This window comes from Protobothrops mucrosquamatus, unplaced genomic scaffold, assembly GCF_001527695.2.
Source record: "Protobothrops mucrosquamatus isolate PMUCROS unplaced genomic scaffold, P.Mucros_1.0 scaffold_285, whole genome shotgun sequence".
Lineage (NCBI taxonomy): Eukaryota > Metazoa > Chordata > Lepidosauria > Squamata > Viperidae > Protobothrops > Protobothrops mucrosquamatus.
In genome coordinates, this window is record NW_015386361.1 from 250,804 (window position 1) to 273,543 (window position 22,740).

The 22,740-nt window shown below is 37.9% G+C and overlaps 1 protein-coding gene across 1 annotated transcript in view; it reads left to right on the forward strand.

Moving 5' to 3' along the window:
* STXBP4 (syntaxin binding protein 4) overlaps positions 1-22,740 on the forward strand; it is a 98,237-nt gene that overhangs the window by 59,255 nt on the left and 16,242 nt on the right. Inside the window, exon 20 of the mRNA XM_029287289.1 lies at positions 4,603-4,736. Within this exon, the coding sequence (XP_029143122.1) occupies positions 4,603-4,736 (134 nt within the window). The remainder of the gene's footprint in view (positions 1-4,602; positions 4,737-22,740) is intronic.

Genomic DNA, 22,740 nt, shown 5'->3' on the forward strand with positions numbered 1-22,740 from the left:
TGTTTCAGCAGGCAGGACTGGCCTAGGGACATTTTAAATTGGTTTTTAATTAATTTTTAAATAAGAATAGGCCTATTGGATATATCTTTTAATTGATTTTAAATTTTGTAGATTTGTATCGATTGTTTTGTTTTAATTGGCTGTAAGCCGCCCTGAGTCCACTAGGAGAAGGGCGGGATATAAATGCAATAAACTTGAACTTGAAACTTGAACTCTCTGCCCCCCCACCAGTCCGCAAAGCTGGAAACGTTGGGGAACTCTGCTTTGGAATACATAATAAGTGGAGGCAATTATTATACCATAGGCTACGATACATTTAAATATAAAGTTGTAATTTTGGAAGAGGGTATAATTGTACTGTTTTTATCATCTTAGGGCTCAGGATATCCATGGCTAATATTTAAATAGTATGCATGTCAAAACAGGTTCCTGAATTCACCTTATTACACCCTAGCTCAGTGATGGTGAACCTTTTAGAGACCGAGTGCCCAAAACCCGCCCCCGCTCCGCCTCTCGCCTTGCCTGCTCCGCCCCACCTGCCCCTTGCTCTGCCTGCCCACAGGGCCATGCACTGCCTCAATGGCCCACCCTAGCAGATCACCCAGGCAGCCCTGCAGCGCCATGGCAGCCACACCCTCCGCCCACACCCCGCAGCATCATCTGCACGCTATGGAGCACGAGGGCAGAGTCTTGTCCCTGCTGCCCGGCTATGTCCTTGGCTGCGCTGCTCCATGCAGGCCGCGCCTGGGGGCAACTCTCCTCCAGGGGGGCTTCTGGAGAGGAAGGGGCCGCAGGGAAAGACGGGGCTGGGGCAATGGCACGTGTGCCCACAGAGAGAGCTCCGAGTGCCACCTCTGGCACGTGTGCCATAGGTTCGCCACTACTGCCCTAGCTTGACACCACAGTCAAACACTATCCTCACTGTGAATATCTGCCGCTCAGTGTGGCTTCCTTACTCTGCTTGTAGAGGAAGCCCTATTTTTTTCCTATACTTGTCATTGATAGATGTACAACCCAGTTAGTTGGTGTAAAGCTAGTTCGCCTCCCGCAGTGCGCCAAGGATAGATGCCTAAGCACTGAACAAAATGAAGTAGCGTTCTAGGCTGTCAGGACTGCATTGTGTGTGTCTAGCGTATGTAGATTTCCTTGACAATTGTATGCCATGTGCTAAATAAATACAACCCATGAAAAGTTTACAAATTAAGGAAATAATTAACCATCTCTAAGGGTGCTGGACTACACTTTTTCTTTTAAAATATGGATCAGTTTCTCCATTATTTTAATCACCTTCACGTTCACTTGAAACCCCCCCCCACTATAAAACTGTTTATTTTGCAATGTGTCGGGATGCTAGATCAGATCTTGGTACAGGTAATGCCTTTTCGCTCCTTTGTTGACTCCCTACCTTGAAATTTAGATGCTAGTGTTTTTGTTTTTGTTTAATTTCTTTTTTTCCTAGGAGAGTGTGCAAGATTTAAGGAAGAGGATTACTGTCCTTGATTGTCAATTAAGAAAATCTGAAACAGCCAAGAAGACCTTTGAGGTGGCAACTGAAAAATTGCTAGAATTTGTTGAGGTAACGGCGAATTCAAATATTTTTCCTTCAAGGGACTAGAGTATGTTGATTATATTAATTATTAAAAAGATGTGTTGTTAAAAGTTGTTTAATTGCACTATTATTATTAATGGGTTGAAAACCTATTCTTCTTTTCAGTAAAAAAAAAAAACCTAAAAATTCAGAAAGCAGAACTAGAACATCTCTGAGAAAGTAAGTCCCTTTGTGAACAGACAAATCTCTGTTCAGGAGCCTGATGCTATGCAAGGATATCAAATATTTTATATAACTCAGCTATTGCTGCAAATCTAGGATTTGTAATTCAAAGATCACAGAATTCTAAAACTAGATTTTTCACATTAGAACTTTCTAGATTGTCTCAGAAACTCAAATAAGACTTCATTGAATGTTTTTCTGATTATTAACTCAATGTTTAATAATAAGATATGTCCTTGCTTTGGCTTTTACTTCGTTATTGTTAGTTTTTAACTTGTTTAGTGGTACAATCCATGATGCCAACTCTAAAGGGATGTAGCTAATGCTGTTGGGTTCCCTTTCCAGTCTGCCTTCTGTATTAATCATAGTTGCTTTTCTAGCAGATCACCAGGGAAGGAAGAAGAATCCCTGACATTTGTTTTCTTCTGCCCCTTAAGAAATTCTCAAAGATGTTCATTAACAATACTGTTTTTGCCATCTCCAGTATCCCCTCTCTCTTGTTCTTACATGATTATGTCTTACAGCTTCACATCGATATAGAAGCTTGGGGCAATGTATTTGGTCACTAGATTATTGTTCAAATCATATGAGGCTAGAAGGAGTTCTTGTTTCTTCCCTTTTTGATTGGATCTCTTAGATTCTGTCTTAAAAATATATTCATAGGACATTATTTAGATAACACATGGGGATAATTTTCATTAAACCTCTTCCCTACTTTTATTCCCATAATTTGAACAGTGGACTAGAGATATCTCAAGGCATTCTTCTAATAATAGCAATAGCACATAGACTAACAGCCCTCTCTAAGCGGTTTACAGAGTCAGCCTAATCCCTCCAACAATCTGGGTCTTCATTTTACCAACTTCAGAAGGATGGAAGGCTGAGTCAACCTTGAGCCGGTCAGGATCAGACTCTTGGCAGTGAGCAGAGTCAGCCTGTCATACTGCACTCTAACTACTGCGCTACCCCGGTTCTAGATGCCACGGTGTAGGACGAAACAGAAGTTGGCAGAAGCAGCTTGAGAGAGGGGTGATCTTGTCCATATCTCACAAAGCCAAGCCTGTCTCCAACCTTAGCTTTTAAGCAACACTACTGTTAGGATTGTTGGTAGATTACAGCATACCAGCTGCAGATTGGATGCTGATTTGCTTGCCTCGCTACCTTTCCTGATAACAAGAGCAGGGAATTCATGGGCACTTGAATGATAAGACTGCTAACTGCTACGGTGATAGCAACTGAAAGAATCAAGAATCATTAAGAAGGGTATTAACGGCTGTTGATTTCAGAAGGGTGTAAATTGTTGCCAGCAAAGCTAACGTACCTTAAGAGACAGGTATATAAAGCTCTTAAGAGACAGGTATATAAAGCTGTGTGGTTTCAAAATGCACACTTGGGGGACTGATGATTATATAACCAGTGAAAGAGAAAGCCATGCTATTTTGCTTTTGGAAATTGTTGTTTTATTTCTTTTTCACTAAAGATGGTAAACGGACATCTGACATGGGCTTTATGATAATGTACCGTCATCGGGAGGTCAGTGAAATTCCATTCTTTACACACGACAACTTTAAAAGAACTTAATTATGAAATTGAGACCCGTTTCTTAGGTTCTTGACTAAGAATTTGAAACCATGATAAACGAATGTTTAGGGTATGTCTTGTAAAAACGTCTTTTTTTTAAAAATTAGCTTTATAATGTTGAAACCCAGAAGATTCTGTTTGACGAAACAAGTAGTCTTATTTTGAGACAGATAGAGAGAATTGACTCCATAGAAATATCAGATTTGCCAAGGCTAAACAACTGAATTTGTTACACAAAATCCTGTTGAAAATTGTTTTTAGGAATTTTGAGAATAGAATCAGATTTTGGGGGTTAGAATCTATCAGAATACTAAATACAATCCACCTTCCCTTAAGCTTTCAGAGCAGAGAGATGTGGATACAATATAACATTAGAATCATGTTTCCATCTATACAATTATACGTGACTTCTACCTAATCAATAATCTTTCTCACGTATTGATGTGGATCGCTGTCTTGTTGATTTATAGCTCTCAGTCTTCTGTTGCAATTTAATGCAATTGTTCATTTATTATTCACTCTCCTTTTGGCCAACAGACCTATCAAGCCCAATAAATACAATTCTGGTTTAATCATAATATTATGTTAATCCACAGTGTATTAATTTGCACCCAAATTCCTTTGCTTTTTCACAAGTCCCCCTTGAAAGGTGAATGGTAAAAAGTCCCCTCTTCATCTTCACACTTCCAAGGCTTACTTGATATTCTTTTATACATTTTAGACTGTAAATCAGGTCATAGACTGTAAATCATTGGTGCATTATTTTATAATATTGCTCTCTTAAATTAGGACACAATGTGAAAACATCAGTTTCTCACATTTTTGCCATATATCCATATTTATAAAATAGCCAAAGTGTGTAGTCCACTTCACCATGCAGTGTTTAACCTCTTTGTCCTCTATTTCAAAAAATGGTGTTAATTTATATTGAGAAATATTACAAGTCAAAATAAAGTGTTCTGGTAAATCAATCCTTGACTACTCTAGATATAGATGAAAATGAAAATGCATTTAGTGACCTAAACCAGGGCTGTGGGCCATGACGCAATACTGGGCCTTGAGCTGTTCGGAACCGGGCTGCGGAGGTGGCGGGCGAGTGCATGCCCGCTGCTTACACAAACCCATGCTATCTCCCTCCCCCCTTCCACCAGTCCACAAAGGCAGAAAGGTTGGGACCTCTGATCTAAACAAAATATTGCAACAGTGTAAAGAAAATGCTTTGTTCTTTTTTTTCTGATCATTTTATCCAGTGACAGGAAAGCCACAATCTCTTCAAAAATGCTCCTTGCACATCTGGGACGGAATGGCCACACTCTTGCGGCATCTCTTGCAACAGAAGCCAAAGAACTTGCTAGATCTGTCCGGTCCATTCTAGAAGCAGATTGTGAGTTTTATCAGATTGCTCTTCTTTTTCTACCCTCTATTTTTTTTTTCTATCTTACTGCTTTTCTCTTGTTCTTTTTTAAATGTCCCTAAAAAAGAATATTTGACATATTTTGGGTTGTGCCATGAATTCATTGTGTGGTTTGTCAAAAGAAAGGAAAATAACCATCCGTGAAATGTTCAAATGGTGACAGATGTAATAATTCAGATCAACTGTACGATATGTACTTGGGACTTTCGAACTACATAATTGAGAAAAATAGTTGGGGTATGGATTCTTGGTCTATAATTATACCTATTCTTGTTTAACTGCAAATATGCAAAGCAAAAACTAAAAAGAGCAAATTGTGATTCAAATAGATGAAGCTTTCAAATTACGTGCTAATTATCCCAAATGTTGTTTCTGCTGGTAGGATAACATACATAGGAAGTAATCACATCTTCATAGTAAGCAGAACTTTAAAAAAAAGAGTTATATTTAAATGTACTGCATGGATGGAATTTATAACAAGGCCATTCTAAAAGTTACTGAGGGGTCATTTGCTATTTCTTCAAGAAGACACATGACCCCGGTTGGCTAAATAGTTATTAGAGAAACTGCTTCTGAATTTGTATACAGGTAGTCCTTGGAGCCTGCCCATTACCATCATAAGCCAGGATGGTCATAAAACAGAACCCACCTGACTTTACAATCTTTTTTGCCATCATAAAGCAGATGTTGCGGTTGTTAAGCAAACTGATCGTTCACTATAGGCTGGTTTTGCCAAAAACTGGAAGTAAAACGTTGTCACGTGACTGTGGGATGCTGCAAACGGCTGTAAATGCAGGCCATTGCCAGACACCCAAAATTCAGTCCCCATGACTGAATGGGGAGCCCAATCATCAGAACTTTAGAACCAGGTTATAAGAACCCCCAGGGCAGTCTGTCATAACTTCTAACAGTAATTAAGCAAATGGTTATAAGTCGAGGTATGTTAGTGCTATTCACTTAGTTACATAGTGAGTTACAGAACCAGTCATCTGTAGCTAACAATAATCCTTCCTTTGAAGCATACTTGCACAGATCTGATCCTATCCTATCCTTCTCCACTGTGCCTACAAAAAAGTGTTTAGACTTTTTTCTTCAGATTCAGATTAATCAGTTGGTCTTGCTTTCTGTGAATAACACATTCAGGTTAAATTTAAATGTGATATGCTAACTTACAACCATAGGCTATGTGTTGAATCAAACTATGGTTAAGGATTCAAATGATGCTACAGTTTGACATATTATAATTGGAAATAATTTCCAATTATTACTGTACAGGAAAGAATCTTATAGTAACATAGATTTACTGTGTTGATCCCTTAACTATGGGATATTTAGTTTTTCCAGCCACTGTTGTTCTATAAACCAATTACAATTAATATTTTACTTAATGAAGAATGGCAATATATTCAGTGTGAAGGAAGCATGTATTTAACAATACACACTTTTCCTTGGCAACTGTCTAAATATAAACCATCCTTTGTTTTGTTTTTAGTACTGTAGAAGATGCTATATTTGCACAGGCATTTATAAGGAAGGAATTAAAGATCTGTTTTATTAGCCAAATTATTCTGGAGGAATATGCTTAATGATTAGCATCATAAATATTTTTCTATATTTTTATTTTGGAAGTTATTTATATGTTGGACATTCTTACATACCTTGTTTAGGAATTGCTTATAATCTGAATTTGTGATGACCACAGTTTCAGAAAAGGAATAATTCACCTTTTAAATTTGTGTAATCCTAACACACATACAGACACACGCTGTCATAGTCATCCTTGATATAATAATAAAATTAATTATCTATTCCCTTTCGGTCTGGAAAGTGTTGTTAATGGTATTCAGATTTTAGAATCAAATGGGAAAAATAATAATTGACCTTGCTGATGAAAGGAGCAAGGATTTTCTAACTCAAACAAGACCATTTAATTTATTATTCAAAGTATTTATGGAATACTGATAGTGCTGCCAAAAGGTTAAATGCTTCTTCTTTCAAATGTATATTGCAGTGCTCTGAATTAAAACTAGATCAAAGCAAATTGCAAAACAGCTATACTTCTATAAGAAAATGTCATAGAGGACTCACTGAAATAATAGTCAATTTAAGACAGTATCGCCTATATCTTTTTATCATGGCAGAGTGACTGCAAAGTGAATATTATGTAGGACACTGGATTTCATGGCTCTATAATGACAAGCATTTTAATTTGGCCCAAACCTTTTAGATTAACCTGAAAAGGCTGTTTTGTACACACTGTCTAGGTGTAACTTCTGTCCATTTCCCACAATTATCCTGATTGAAAGGAATATGGAATATGTAAGATATAGTAGGGCCTCAATGTAAAAACATTTAGGACAAATTTAGGACAATTTTTTCTTTCCTGATTTCCAAAGATGCTATAAATGTAGACAAAAGGGATATAAAAACCTTACAATATAAACTTTTCATGGGTCTCAGTACCTCTGTTCACTATCATAGGTATATAGGGTAATGTCTAAAACAGTGGTTCTCAACCTTTTTAATGCCGCGACCCCAACCGGTCGTAAGTCGAGGACTAAACCAGTCGTAAGTCGAGGACTAAACCGGTCGTAAGTCGAGGACTAAGCCGGTCGTAAGTCAAGGACTACCCAACCGGTCGTAAGTCGAGGACTTTCCCTGCCCGGGAGCGCCGCGCATGTGTGGTTCCGCCCCCTGCGCCGGCTGAGGCGTAGCTGGCAAGCAGCAGAGACGGAGCAGGCCGACCACCAGCTGGCCCAGCCCAAGGGAGGTAAGGCACCCGCCGGAAAAGGGGGAAAAAATGGCGGACAAAAAAAATGGCGGACAAAAAAAATGGCGGACAGCCTTGCTTGGCGACCCCCATGAAATGGTCGATCGACCCCAAATGGGGTCCCGACCCACAGGTTGAGAACCACTGGTCTAAAAGCTAGGAACAGTGAAACGTTTCATAATGTTCTACATGTTTATGACAGTATGCAGGGAATAATAATTCTACTCCTCCTGTTACCACATCCTAATAAGTAAGAGGAAAGTGGTTATGGAGAAAGCTTAGATTGGTTTGCATGCTGGCCTATCAATGCAAGCAACCTGAGCCACTTGTGAATAGTGAAAGCCAGTAACTTTATTGCTTACCAGCTATGTTACAAGAATCTCACCAGATTGCTTGTCTTCCGTGGGAACGACCAGATAAGGCTCATGGATCTTGGGGGAGGTGAAGCTTATGCACTTGTGGCTGTGCAAGGACTCCAAGCTAGGCCCTTGTTGATCCCTTAATAATAATAATAATAATAATGATGATGATGATGATGATGATGATGATGATGATGATGATGATGATGATGATGATGATAAAGTTGGAAGGGACCTTGGAGGTCATCTAGTCCAACCCCCTGCTCAGGCAGGAAACCCTATACCATTTTGGACAAATGGCTGTCCAGTTTCTTCTTAAAAACTTCCAGTGTTGGAGCATTCACCGCTTCTGGAGGCAGATTGTTCCACTGGTTAATTGTTCTGACCGTCAGGAAGTTTCTCCTGAGTTCTAGGTTGCTTCTCTCTTTGGTTAGCTTCCATCCGTTGCTCCTTGTCCTGCCTTCAGGCGCTTTGGAGAATAGCTTGACTCCCTCTTCTTTGTGGCAGCCCCTGAGATATTGGAACACTTACTTCCAGCTTAGCTGGCATTTTCCCAACATGGCCCCAGTTCAAACTTGGTTTATTTTTCTGAATCTTTGGAAAGTGATAGATTGAATACGTGCCATCAAGTCAGTTTTGATTCTTAGCGACCACATAGGTATATCTTCTCCAAGATGATCTACTCCCACCTTTGCTCTTCAGATCTTCCAATAGTGCACCACTCAAGTACAGGCACCTTGCTGCTGCTAATTGTCTTCTCTTTCTTTTCAAGGGAACTGAGCCTTTGCATAATGTGTCCAAAATACAATAAACCAAGCTAGCCATTTGTGCCTCAAATGAGAACTCTGGATTGGTTTGTTCTATTATCCATTCGTTAGTTTTCTTACTTTTCTATGTTATTCTCAAGAATACTAACAGCCTTAATATAGGTCCCTACATCATTTTCAGTGCTTCTACAGAGAGCTATCATTGACTTACGCATAACATGAACATCAGAGAACTTCAGAAGATGTCAAGAGAGCTTCAGTAAAATTGCTGTATGAGTCCACCTGTGGATCAGCTGACCCTTTAAATTTTTAACCAAAATACTATGAAAAATGCACCACCCTCGAATAAGCCAAATTGTATTTTTCCACAGTATTTTGGGTTAAAAATTCAAGGAGCTGCTTTATCTACAGCTGCTTGTATACAGATACATCAGAATATACAGGAAATATAGGTACGTATGTGTTACTGTATGTCCTTGCAAATAGGCCTTTCAGTGGATAAGCTAAACCTGATTTTTTAAATACATTTTGGCATCTAAAAGTCTTAGTTTATCTGTGTGTAGTATATACAGCAGTGAGATTTCTGAGCCATTTTTTTGTACGAGAGACTTTATTGGGGGGGGATGGGTTGGGAGGACTAAATTTATATCCACAAAGGAAAGTTTGAGAATTATGAAAAGCCAGAATACTTTAAGAATATGGTTGCATATAATGTTCTGCAAAAGCCAAACATTCTTTGCAACCAAAAACTGTAAACCATTGGTTATTAACATGGGTTCGTTACTTAGTTCTCATTTAATGTTCAACAGGGATTTTAAGGAGAAAAGATATAACACAATGTTGGTGATTGCAGGATTATAAAGCTATAATGTAACTAGATGACAATTCAGGTTTTTTGTGCCTTCCTTGGACTGTGCATGGGCAAGATTGGCAATAGCAATCACGTGGACAAAATGCCCCATATGCATACCTCTTTAGCTATTCTTCTATTTGGGCCTCATTATAAGTCAGTTCAAAATTTTGAAGCGCTACTATGTAAATATGTTTTTTTTCTGCTATACAGACATCAGTGATATTGGAAGCCTATAATATTTACAAGATACACTTAATGCTTAAATATAATGATATTGCTAGAATGGAGTTTGCATACATGGAAACAATCTTATAGTGTAATACTAAGACATAAAGAGAGAGGACACCTTTGTGTTATTTAAGTACCGGTACACATAAGCACAGGATACTTTTCAGTCTAAGAAGGGAGAAGGGCAGATTTTTCTGCACTGAAGAGTTTAGTTTTATATGTGTTTGTTTTAACACAATAGGAACTATTCTAGGTATGTACATGGAGTTTGTATAAATTTGCATTCTTTATGGCTCACCAGAACAGTGCAGTAAGAATCTGTTTATGTGCCTGCTTTTTTCACGCATGTGGACTTTCTGCTACCCGCTTAATGAAAGGAATCAGGATTAGTAATTTACCTTGTCACAATTAATACACTAAATGTTTCAAAAGTGGCCTTGCCACTTTAAGTGACCTTTGGATATAAGATCAAAGGAAGTAATAAAGTAATATAAGTAGTATCAGTACTACTCGTAGTTGTAATTAGCAACAGGCACAGAGGTTCAACAATTAAATATGTACTTTTGAATCCGTTTAAAGTTTTCTTCATTGTGAAATTAATTGAGAAATTACTGCACTATGTGAATCCATATTGAACATGTTTTCATTATAATGGCTATTTGGACAATCTACTAAATACATTTTTAAAATTGGATTCATTCAAGTAAGAGTTAATAATGAATTACAGTATGCCAGCCAGTAACATCTTTTGTACATATTCCTGCAATGTTCTTACCTTTTAGAATGATTAACCTATAACTTCAAATATATTACAACTGGATTACTGTAGTATATGATTTAAAACATTCAGAATTTCTTAATGAAAGAATTAAGAACGATAATTATTTGATTCTGAAATAATTGTGCACTCACTTGTTTCCAAGCAGTCAGATTATTTATAGTTGGAACCTAATCAGTCATTTTATTAAGAAATAACTGTTAAATAGTTCAATTAATGTTGCTTTCAAGTATGCATGTGCGGTTGGAGTTTTAAGCTAAATCTAACCAAGATTCATAATTCAATAAAACTCTTTGTTATTTTTTTTGTAGTTTTACACAATTTACAGATAAGTGTTCTTCATAAAAGAACACTCTGTGAAATTTCTCACTTTTGTGTTGAATCAGTGAGCAAATATTATAGTTCCAATCTCAAAAGAATTAAAAAATGTCATACGAAAAAGTGTTATCTCAATCTGTTGCTAAAACAATATCTGTGATAACCCACAGAGTGCACATTTTCTTTTACTCTGTAATGTTTACAATCTATGTACTAGTAAAATTCTCATTGTCGTGACTTTTAGCAGGTCAAACGGGTGCCTCCTAGGGCAGCACTGTTTGAGCCAGGGTACCTCAAATAGCTAACTCGGTCTTCCTCAACCTTGGCAACTTTAAGATGTGTGGACTTCAACTCCCAGATTTCTCCAGCCAGCCAGAGAATTCTAGGGGTTGAAGGCTGGAGAGTTCTGGGAATTGAAGTCCACACATCTTAAAAGTTCCCAAGGTTGAGAAACGCTGACCTAACTTAGAGAATGTGTCCAAAATCTGGGACCCATGACTTCCAAGGGGCTGAAATTTGAGAAAGTTTTAGCTGTCTCACTAGTACTGGCTACTGCTGCGGTCGTGTGATCTTCATTTTCAACATTCTATGACAGTTTTCCAGCCAGTCTTGCAATTCCTCACTTCCTCCTTCACCCAGCAGCAGCCATTTACCTGCCTGCTGAAATAGGAAGGGAGGAGGACCATCCTGCACCTTCCCTGACCTGCATGGCACCTCTTAATAAACTCTTTATGCAGCCAGCCCTGACCGCACCAGTCCCCACACGTCTTCCCTGACCTGCACAACACTTCTTGCACATCCCTTTGCACCCTTCCCAACTTGTGCACCTCCCACATAACCCTTCCTGACCCACATGGTCTCGTGTGCTTCTCATGACCTGCATGGAAGGGAACCTCTTGGGCACTCAGACTGCACCCTCCTGTGCATTATCCCTGACCTGCATGGCACCTCTTGGGCACTCTCAAGCACCCTTCTGAACCCATCCCTCATCACTATCCAAAGTATCATCCCTATCCGACATTGTTGATATTATGGCTACTAACAGAATAACAGACTTGGAGGTCTTCTAATGCAATCCCCTGCTCAGGCAGGAGACCCTATACCAGTGGTGGCGAACCTATGGCCCAGGTGCCAGAGGCACCTCTCTATGGGCACGCGCGCTGTCGCCCCAATCCTAGGCCTTCAGCTAGGTTTTATAAAACCTTTTCGCTTTAGGCCTCCATTGCTGTGTGCAAAAAAAGAGAAAAAGGTTCAATCAGTCAATTTCAACTTCTTGCGGGGGAAAAAAAAGATCTTGCAAAGTTGAAATTGATTGGTTGAACTTTTTAGTCCCACCCAGTCTGCCGTTACCACTGTAGCCATGCCCACCCAATTGGCCACACCCTACCCGGCACTCTAAAAGGTTCGCCATCACTGCCCTATACCATTCTGGACAAATCGTTGTCCAATATCTTCTTGAAAACGTCCAGTGTTGGACCACTCACAAGCCGTTCCACTAGTTAATTGTTCTCATTATGATTAGTTTCTATCCATTGCTTCTTGTTCTGCCTTCAGGTGCTTTGGAGAATAGGTTGACCCCTTTGTCTTTGTAGGAGCCCCTCAGATATTGGAATACTGCTATTATGTCACCCCTAGTCCTTCTTTTCATTAAACTAGACGTACCAATTTCTGCAACCATTTTTCATTATGTTTTAGCCTCCAGGGCCCTAATCATCTTTGTTGCTCTTCTCTGTACTCTTTCTAGAGTCTCACCATCTTTTTTACACTGTGGTGACCAAAACTGGATGCAGTATCCCAAGTGTGGCCTTACTAAGGCATTGTAAAGTGGTATTAATACTTCTCGTGATCTTGATTCTATCCCTCTGTTAATGCAGCCTAGGACTGCGTTGGCTTTTTTGGCAGCTGCAGCACACTACTACTATTTTTTATTGCCATCAGAAGTCTCCTTCAGTATTTGTATTGCCAGAACATTTTGCATTATCTTACAGGCCTGTATATCTTTCCTCTACCGAAAATCTTTAGTCCTCTCTAGTTTCTTAACTTTTGAAATAATGAAATTACTTGTCCATGTTATGTCTTGCAATATCAATGTAGGAATTATTTCTTATGAGAAGCTGTTTGTAATTTATAATTAACCCCAAAATCCTATTGTGAAAGTTTCAATATTTGAATTTTATCTTGGCCCTTAGTTTGTTTATAACTTTCTAATCTAAATCAAAATCTTATGTAGCTTTTTGCTGTTTATTTCAGATTTTTTAAATTCTTACGTTTATGATTAATTTTTTTTCTTTCATTCAGGATTGAGGGGAAACTCACCTCGTGTTTTCGTACTTGTTATTCCAAAAGATCTCTAATAATTTAATAGGAGTTAATGAACAATTTCTGAAAATGGCTAGGAAATGAGGTTTGCAAACTTATTTGTCCCTTAAAACGTCTGCTATAGTTGCATCTTCCTGTTCTCAAACCTGCAGAAAACTGTCCTGCAGTCTCTTTACTGGGAGCAACCATCCAGAGTACATGAGGACAATCTCTTGTTCTCTCCTTATCTGGAGATGTTCCAAGGAACTGGTCTATTCATTGTTTCACTGGTCTTTGCCATACTCATCAGTTCCACTTTTGCAGAGCCATATTCAGTTCGCCATACTTCCCTTGGTAGCCTCTACTAAAGCCTTTTTCCAGAATATCTTTTCATTACCCAAACTAGCCTGCACTTCTGACATTCTCAGTGATTTCCCTTGCAACAGTAATCAGGACCAGTCATGTACGTATTTCAAGAGCAATCAAATGTTGCTATGTGCTGAAAGTAAAAGTGTGGTACCACACACAAATGATACATGTACGTATGTGAACCGGCTCAAAGGAGTATCTGCCTTAATTTCTCAGAAGCAGGAGCATGCATACATGGTATGGTCACTTTTCATAGGTTGCCACAGTATTATGACATGTCAGAAAAACGTGGATCTGTGGAACAGTTAAGGGTATGCAGATATTTTAATCATGAAGTTTAGGATTCGTTATGATTATGATTTTATGAAATGCTGCAGCTTTGAAAGTAAGAAATAATGCTGTTCCCAAAAGCTAAGCTAGTTTTCTGGCAGAATTATTCTTTGTGAGAGCAGGAGCCATTTGGTGGGAATATGGATGAAAATGTTCTGTCATATTAAATTACTTCCAGAAGGTTGCGCGAGAAGTCATGCAAGAGAAACCTTTAATTCTAAATGCAGCTGAAGACGAGCAGTCGGTTGTGTCAACTTTAATAGACAGAAATTGGTTAAAAAGTACTGGAGCTAGAGGAAGGATCCCTTCTGTGAATCCAAAATTTAAAAATAAAGCTGTGGAAAAGGATTTAAAGAATGAACGTCATCCTTTTTCATTTGTTTTGACGTGGGGAATTATTGCATATACCTTACAGCCACATTTATTCTGAGCTGGCAAATAGAGCTTTTCAAGTGTCTGCAGTGTTTTAGTGGTTTATTTAGAATAGTTGTCAACAGAAATAACAAAAATGTGAGAATATGTTGCCAGTGAATAATCAATTTGATTAACTCATTTGCAGTCAGCAGGGATGCTTTAAAAAATATACTTGTCCTGATTTAAAGCCATTGTTACTCAACCTGTATCTCTTTGTGAGTGATCAAAATGATGTATGTTAGTTGACCTGGAATAAATTAGCTCCCCTCTGTCTTGTTATTTCCTAACTCCTATGCTTAGCTTAGTATATTCCAGCTTTGGCAAACAAGCTACTGCCAGCTTTAATGAGAAAAAATTGTCTACATTTGTCAAAACAGCATGGATGATGCATTTTATGATACACATTTGTAAATTCAGTTTGAAAAGCTTACAAAATAATATAATTTACAACAACATCACATTACAGCCTTAGATTTTGTGCAGACTCACATTACAGCCTTAGATTTTCTTCAAGAAGCTAAATTCCACTGAAGTCAGCAAGAGCCAGTTTGGTCTATAGCAGGGGTAGGTAATCTTTGCTCTTTTATGACTCGTGGACTTCAACTCCCAGAATTCCTGAGCCAGCATGGCTGGCTCAGGAATTCTGGGAGTTAAAGTCCACGAGTCATAAAAGAGCCAAGGTTGCCTACCCCTGGTCTATAGTTAAGGCACCAAGCTAGAAACGGGGAGACCATGAATTCTAGTCTTAGGCATGAAAGCTGGCTAGGTGACTTTGAACCAGTCACTTTCTTTCTCAGCCCAATCCACCTCAGAGAGTGGTTGTTGTGGGAAAAATGGGAGTATTGTATGTGTTCGTTTATAAAAATAATAAAGGCAGGATGTAAATAAATAAACATAGATAAAACTTACATCTCAAAATAGTACTGTTCTATTAAAAACCAAATCATTCTCAGCAAATATAAAAGTAGATTGTTATGCAGAGTTAGATGACATATATCTTGGTCACTAATGGCTTCTAGCTAATTTATGTAGGTGAATTTACCTTTGGTTGTCATCTGTTGAATTTAATACATTAAATGAACATATTATAAATGAGGATATTTTCATAAAATTTGAGGGACATGATAGCAGTGTTCCAATATCTCAGGGGCTGACACAAAGAAGAGGGAGTCAAGCTATTCTCCAAGGCGCCTGAAGGCAGGACGAGAAGCAACGGATGGAAACTGATCAAGGAGAGAAGCAACTTAGAACTAAGGAGAAACTTCCTGACAGTTAGAACAATTAACCAGTGGAACAACCTGCCTCCAGAAGCGGTGAATGCTCCAACAATGGAAGTTTTTAAGAAGAGACTGGACAGCCATTTGTCTGAAATGGTGTAGGGTTCCTGCCTAAGCAGGGGGTTGGACTCGATGACCTCCAAGGTCCCTTCCAACTTTACTACTACTATTATTATTATTATTATTATTATTATTATTATTATTATTATTATTATTATTATTATTATATTTTTTAATGTTGAATATTTGCAGAACTCCCAAAGATTTTTATTAATCAATAAGTAGATATTCTGGGTAGCAAGCATCAGTTTTTGTTATTCTTAAACTCATCTGGTACAGTTGGTTACAATGGTTTTTGCATCTGACATTCTAGTATATTAATTCCTATTTAGTTTATGAGATCTGTAATAATGAAAGGCAAAATTTCAAGAGGACTTATTGAAGGAAAGGGAACCCTATCCTTACATAACATACCTGATGAGCTACCATTTGGATAGGAGTCTTATCAGATAAATTTTTTGTACAGGAAGAAACTGTGATATGTCACAAACACTGGGCAGAAAATTTGATGCCACTGGATATATTAAAAGTATATATTATAACTATGGGAGAAAAACTGGTGTTCTGCCCTCATCATTTAATAGAACCGGAAATTTTCCTATTGATTTCAGGCCCAACAGTCCTAGTTAGTACTGACTGCAATATTGATCTAGAAACTATAACGTCTGGGACTAGTTCTGGTCTGATACAGCTAGCAATGGCCCTTGGTCCAATACAGTTGTAATTTATTATGACACTTCTTTGAATAAAGTTTTTTTTTCTTATTCCTTTAAGGAATCCTATATGATGTTGATTTTAAAGTCTGATAAAAAATTGTGCTGATTGTTCAAGCTGTCACCCAATGTCTCTATTAAATATTAAAAAAAGAGGCAGGTTTCTAATATTGTTAGATTACATTGATATTTTAAATGTATACTTTAAAAAACCCTGAAATCAGCAGTAGTGGTTTCACTGAATGTACAAAAGGCCTTCAATGGCCCAGTAGAAATTTTTGACACAACTTTTGCAAAGACATATGTTTTTTATTAATAAATTAAATGACATTATAGTTTTCTAACTCTTCCTTCATGCAGGGTTATTTCAAATGGAATTGTTTCCTCGTCTATCAAATTAAGTCCAAAATGCTCCTTATTTCCTAAGTGTATGTATGTAAATTGAACCCTGGCTTGTTCCATCAAAGGACTTTCTGATCATTAAAACAGTTGGAGATGAACCCAAATTATCATATTCTGATTATACATCCTTTTTATCGCTTGCAGTATTTAATGAAATTACAGCCTCAAATGACTGGCCTCATCAGTTACCAAAAATTAATTTTAAAAGTTTGCTGGTTGTTAAGCTCATGTCCTTGTAGAAGTTTCATCATTCCTTGTAGAAATCATTAAAAACCATATTTTAGCAGATAATGATGAAAGCACTATGAGAATTTTCAGTGCCATTGTATTAAATTGAGTGCCATTGTATGAAAGGGGGGGGGAGGAAAAAAATCAGATCTGTATCAGTAAAAACTATATGTAGATTTACTGTTCTGCAGCAGTATAAATATTCATAAGTGAAAATACATAGCTTTTTCCATATATCACCATAAGCATCAAATAAACAGAAAGGTACTGAACAAAAAATTAGTACCCATGTGCTCACTACTTAAATGGTGTTGAATTTCTGCTTGGATTAAAACAAAAAAGGTTTTTATATAACTACCTTGACCACCCACTGCAATGCTCAAAGCACTGTTATAGCATGGTAGCAAATAATTTACCAGTACTGCAAGCAAAATACAGCATATAAATAATAATCAGAGAAAGAGAACTTGAAATCAAAAGCCAGTCTCAATTTTATCCAGATTGCTTATTCTTCATTGCCAGTGTTGGAATATATAACTGGATATACATTTCTTCCTCTTGTTTATTATGTATAATTTAGACATATGTTTAAATCTCTGGATGCTGTTGTATGTGCCTGGAGAAAGGAGTGGATTCTAGAAAACGGCCTGGAGAAAGAGGTGTATTCTAAAAATCTTTCATCTTCGTTACCCTGTATAAATACTGTTTCCAGTAACTTCAGCAATTTGCATGGTCACACCTAGCCTTAATAATTTGAGATTACATGAGTGGTAAGAGGTAGTTAGTATGACCTGCACTTAGTTTTTTGAAATCTAAAAATATTATTTTATTATTATTATTTAAAATTCTTACCTCTAGCCTTTCATATGGTGCAAAACATTATCTTGATCATGTCTATAGCATTGTATGGTAGAGTCCTTTCCAGTGTTTCTGAAAAGTTAAATAAGGATTAACTTGTGGAGCATTTCCATTTTAATTCTCCAGTGAGTTTTTATGTAGGAGCTGGCTTCTGCTTAGCTCTCTGCTCAAACTAAAAATATTCTGAACCTGGACTATGGGACCAGCTCCCAAAGAAGCTTTTTTGGTTTCTCTCTCTTTGATGGCTGAGCATGAAGAGAGAGCGATTGCTGTCAATAAAGAAAGAGCAATTGAAACCAGTGTTACAACAGAGCTAAGAATTATACTCCTACCTTCAAATTTCTGACAGATCATAAGAGCCTGTTCCTTTGTGTCTTCAGTGTTAACTTTGGCTAAATTTGTTTGAAAATCCATTCGTTTGTTTTCTTGCCTATGCATTGCATTCTCAAAAGAGTTTTTTTCTGACATCAGAGTCAAAAGTATCAATACTTTTCCTATTCCGCTTCTTCAAAGTTGAACTTTAGCTTCCATAGGGAGAACCGTTTTTTTTTTAGAAACTGAATCGCAAGATACACTATCTGAAGTTAAAACTCTAGTTTGTGTTGCTCTCTTAGGGAATCTTTTTTTCTTTTCATTCCTGAAAAATAAATCAGAAGGTTCCACAAAGAGCTGTGATCCATCACCTTTACACGTAGTCCTTGACTTAAAATCAAAATTGGGGCTGGACTTTCTGCCGCTAAGTGATGTAGTCATTCAGTGAGTCACACTCGATTTTGCGATTATTTTTTTTTTGCTGCAATCATTAACCGAATCACGCAGCTGTTAAAGAAATCCAGCTTTTCCCATTGACTTTGCTTGTCAGAAGCCCCCTCAGAATGTCGCAAATAATAGCCATGTAACCGAGGTCACTGATCCTGAAAGTAACCTGCCAGTTGCCAAGTGCCTGAATTTTGACCCTGTGATCACAGACCCACTATGATGGTTGCAAGTGTGAGTACCAATTGTAAGTCCCTTTTTTTCAGGGCCGTTATAACTTCAAATGGTCATTGAGCAAATGGACATAAATCAAGGGCTAGCTGTAATAACATTAGGGTTATGAGATTCAACTGAGAAGGTTGAAAAATGAGTTCCTGAGAAATAGCCAGAGGACAATGCCCCCCTCCCTCCACAGTTTTATTATACAGTATTGGGACAGAGTTTAGAATTTTCTCCAAAAAGGGAAAGAAAAAAAATAGACAAACAAGGGTATACAATAGTCTTAATTGGTATTCCCTTCACTGAAATGTGTATTCAGACTGCTGTATTTACAAGCTCATCTTCAGCCTATAAGCTCAGTTGGTTTCAGCTTACTGAATACAACAATTGTTCGTGTTTGATTGCCGTCAGCAAAGCAGGCAAAGGTGTTTTATTGCTTTGTTCAGTGCTGTGTGCTCATTTCTTCTAGCGTTGAACTCCTGCTTGGATTAAAAATTAGTCACAGCTGGGTGTTTCCGTTTTGAGTTTAATAACCCTCCGGATCCATGAAGCTTTGTCTGATTTGAAAGAGTGAAAGCCTTTGGTCTGACAGAGTTACATTAGTTTTCTTTCGATAAATATGATTTTCTAATTAGATTTTGAAAGTTTCAGCTTGCCATATTTTAAAATGTCACCAGAATAAGTAAAAGAACAGTCATCATGCCCATTTTAAATGATCGTTTATGAGTTTTTCCCAACTACAGTTCCTCATTTGTAGCTGGCAAGCTGTACTCCCATGTGTTGTGAGGCTAATGGCAAGCAGGAATGACTTTTGTTTTTCTCTAAACAACAATTCTCTGTTGCTCATGCATATTCATACTATCTTTGCTCAATTTTGAAATGGATGGAGTTCAGTGGATGAGTGAACATAAACCACTCCCTGACCTTTAATTCAGTGCTAATTCCCAGCGTAGATCTGTTGTTGTGAGCACATCTTGTATTGACATAACATTGTGCCAGATTGGACATGTTTTCTGCTGTTCTTCATTGGTGAAGTGCCATTTTATCTCAATCGGCAACAATGACAAATTAGATCTAATTGTTTATGCTGGAATCTGCAGTGCAGAAAAAATAACCCAGGAATGTTCATTTAGCAAAATCTTATTAAGATGAATATACTTGTTTGAACACAGAAGCAGATTAAGGAATGGGAAGGTATATAAGGTGAAGGCACATACTTTGTAAAGCTTCACATGTCTTATCATAGTGAACAATACTTAGAAGTACTAACCATTTTATCCAATTTATTCTGTCAAATTCACCTTATTTTGATTTGAAGTGATGAGGACTGGTTTTCATTCCATCCCCAATTTAAGAATGAATTTCATTCTCAAGGTCTATCCTTAAGTCAAATTTGTGTATAAGCTGGCACATTGTATAATTATGTATAAATAATACTGTGTAATGAACTTGAGCCATTGTATCTTTAAGTTGAATTATTGTTTATTTAACACAAATTTTGCTACAGTAGGCTCTATTCTTAACTTGCTATACAGAGACTTGCTGTACAGTTATGGAAAATTAAAGGAGGAGGATACCAAAGCTTGCGATTGTCTAGTTGAGGTTCAGAGTTCAAGTCTATGTTTGCATTAGTAAAGTCTATGTTTGCATTAGAGCAGAGCACAATGAAAAATAAAATGTCACCCCGGTATTGGGTTCAGTAGAAGTAAAAGGGGTAGCTTTAATCCCCAATACTTTATCCCTTTCATGATTTTAGATATTATGAGATAGCACCTCTCTCTGTCATTCTCCTGGATAAGAAGATAAATCATTGATATTTGTATGACCCCAAGATTTCTGTTACTTCCATCAATAACTGCGTAGAATTATTACTGGCTTCCTTTTTCTATCTAATAATCTTGTTAGTTACAACCTAAAAAAATTCTTTTGACTAACACTGCTACATAAGCAAATTTAGAATTGAGCGACAGATGCCGCATTATTTGTTCTCCTTCTGATCCTATTAGCTAGAACAGGGGTGTCAAACTGCCGGCCCGCGGGCCACACGCGTCATCCGGAAGCCGCGTCCATCCCATTGCCGGCAATGGCAAAACCGTCCTGATACGTTGTGCGACGTCACGTGACGTCGCGAGTTTGACATGTCTGGGCTAGAAGAAGATGGCAATTTATGTCTAAGATATCCCATGTTTCTGTATCTCTATTCAGGGAAGATAGAGCATTTACTTTAGTATTGTGATACCTGCAAGGGCTTCACAAAGAAACATATTGTTTGGGATGGACAGAGAAAGAAATCTGAACTCAGATATTAGAATCAGTGAGGGAGCAAAGAGGAATTTAGCAGGGAATTAAACTAAGGACAGGGAAGAGGTAGAAGAAAAAGAAATGCCTGGGAGACAGAGGGCTACAGTTTTTACACTGTGCTGTTGTTTGCTGCAAATTACTTATTATCTGTGATAGCTACTAGTGTGGCTAAGGTACCTTCAGAGAATATATAAGGAAGCCAGTTTCCCAGAGAGTAAACTCACAGGACTTTGGCAGAAAAGGTCAAGCAGGAGGGATATTTTTCATTGTTGTTCATCAAAGGAACACAAAGATGAGAGGGCTGTTCTTGTGACCTGCAGGGGATGTGCCATGTTTGTTTTCCTCTTTGAAGATGACAATAGTCCAATTAAGAGTGGGCCTCTGCGGGTGGTTTGGGAGGAGGTTTGGTGAATTGAAATGTCTCCTCGAGGGCAGAGCCAGCAATCCCAGCAAAGACCAAGGAACCAAATGAGTAAGCTGATTTCTTGCAACCCATTCAGATAAGGAGAGGATGAAAGATCATTCACATGTGCGAGAAGACTGCAGAACAGTAGTTTTCTGCAGTGTAAATACCTGGAGATAATGGGATTGACCACCTTCTCACAACCGAGGTGGAGCCTTTAAATTTAAGGTCACTTAAACTTAAGTGATTTAGACTTAAGTTCAAGGTCACTGAAGCCTTTAAATTTAAAGTCACTAAGCTTGCAAGCCACCCTTTCTAATCACTTTCAGAAATTGCCTATTAATCATCTTAAAGCTCTTAGAGACCTTCCGAACAAAAAGTTTGAAAAATTAGATGAGTTTATCTTGAACTCTGAACAAAAGAAAATGTATTAAAAGCTTTAAAAAAATAATTTGAAATAAACAGGAAAAAAAACTAAATAAGGTTTTGATCTCAGAATGTTATATAAAGGTTCAGATAAATTTGGAACGTTGACTTTTGCCATAAGACTTTGGAACTAATTATAAAAAATAAATACTGTAGCTTCTTGTGGGAAACAGACTTATTTTGGCTATCCTGACTATTGTAGGTCATATTAAAGATAAGTTACTTTATGATTTTAGAAATTCGACACCAGAGGGGATTAAAGATTATAAGTAGAAGAAAGAAAAAAAAGTGCAAGCCTGTTCTTGATGTCAGTATGTTATGGGGACTGGGACTTACAAAATAACAAAAATATTATCAGAAACCCTAAAAGATACATTTTAACAATGGAGCCAGAAATTAATATCTAAAATATCACTGCTGTCAGTAATGATGTCTGCTTCTAGGGATAGAGTGTATTCAAGAGGTGTTAATAAAGGAATGATTGATGTGTAACACATTTTATCTGACAAGATAAAATACTGAAAGTGAAACTACAAATGACAGGCCAAGATAATCTTTTGGAAAAGGACACTAGATAAGCAAAAGAAACTGGATGAGACTTTAAAAATTAAAAGGGAAATGCAAATGATAAACCAAGAGAATGACCTAGAACAGTGGTGGTGAACCTATGGCACGCGTGCCAGAGGCGGCACTCAGAGCCCTCTCTGTGGGCATGTGTGCCATCACCCCAGCCCCGCCTCCCACTACGGCCCCCTCCTCACCAGCAACCCTCCCAGAGGAGAGTCGCCCCCTGAGCGTAGCCCGCGCAGAGTAGTGCAGCCAAGAATATGGCAGCTAGGACAAGACT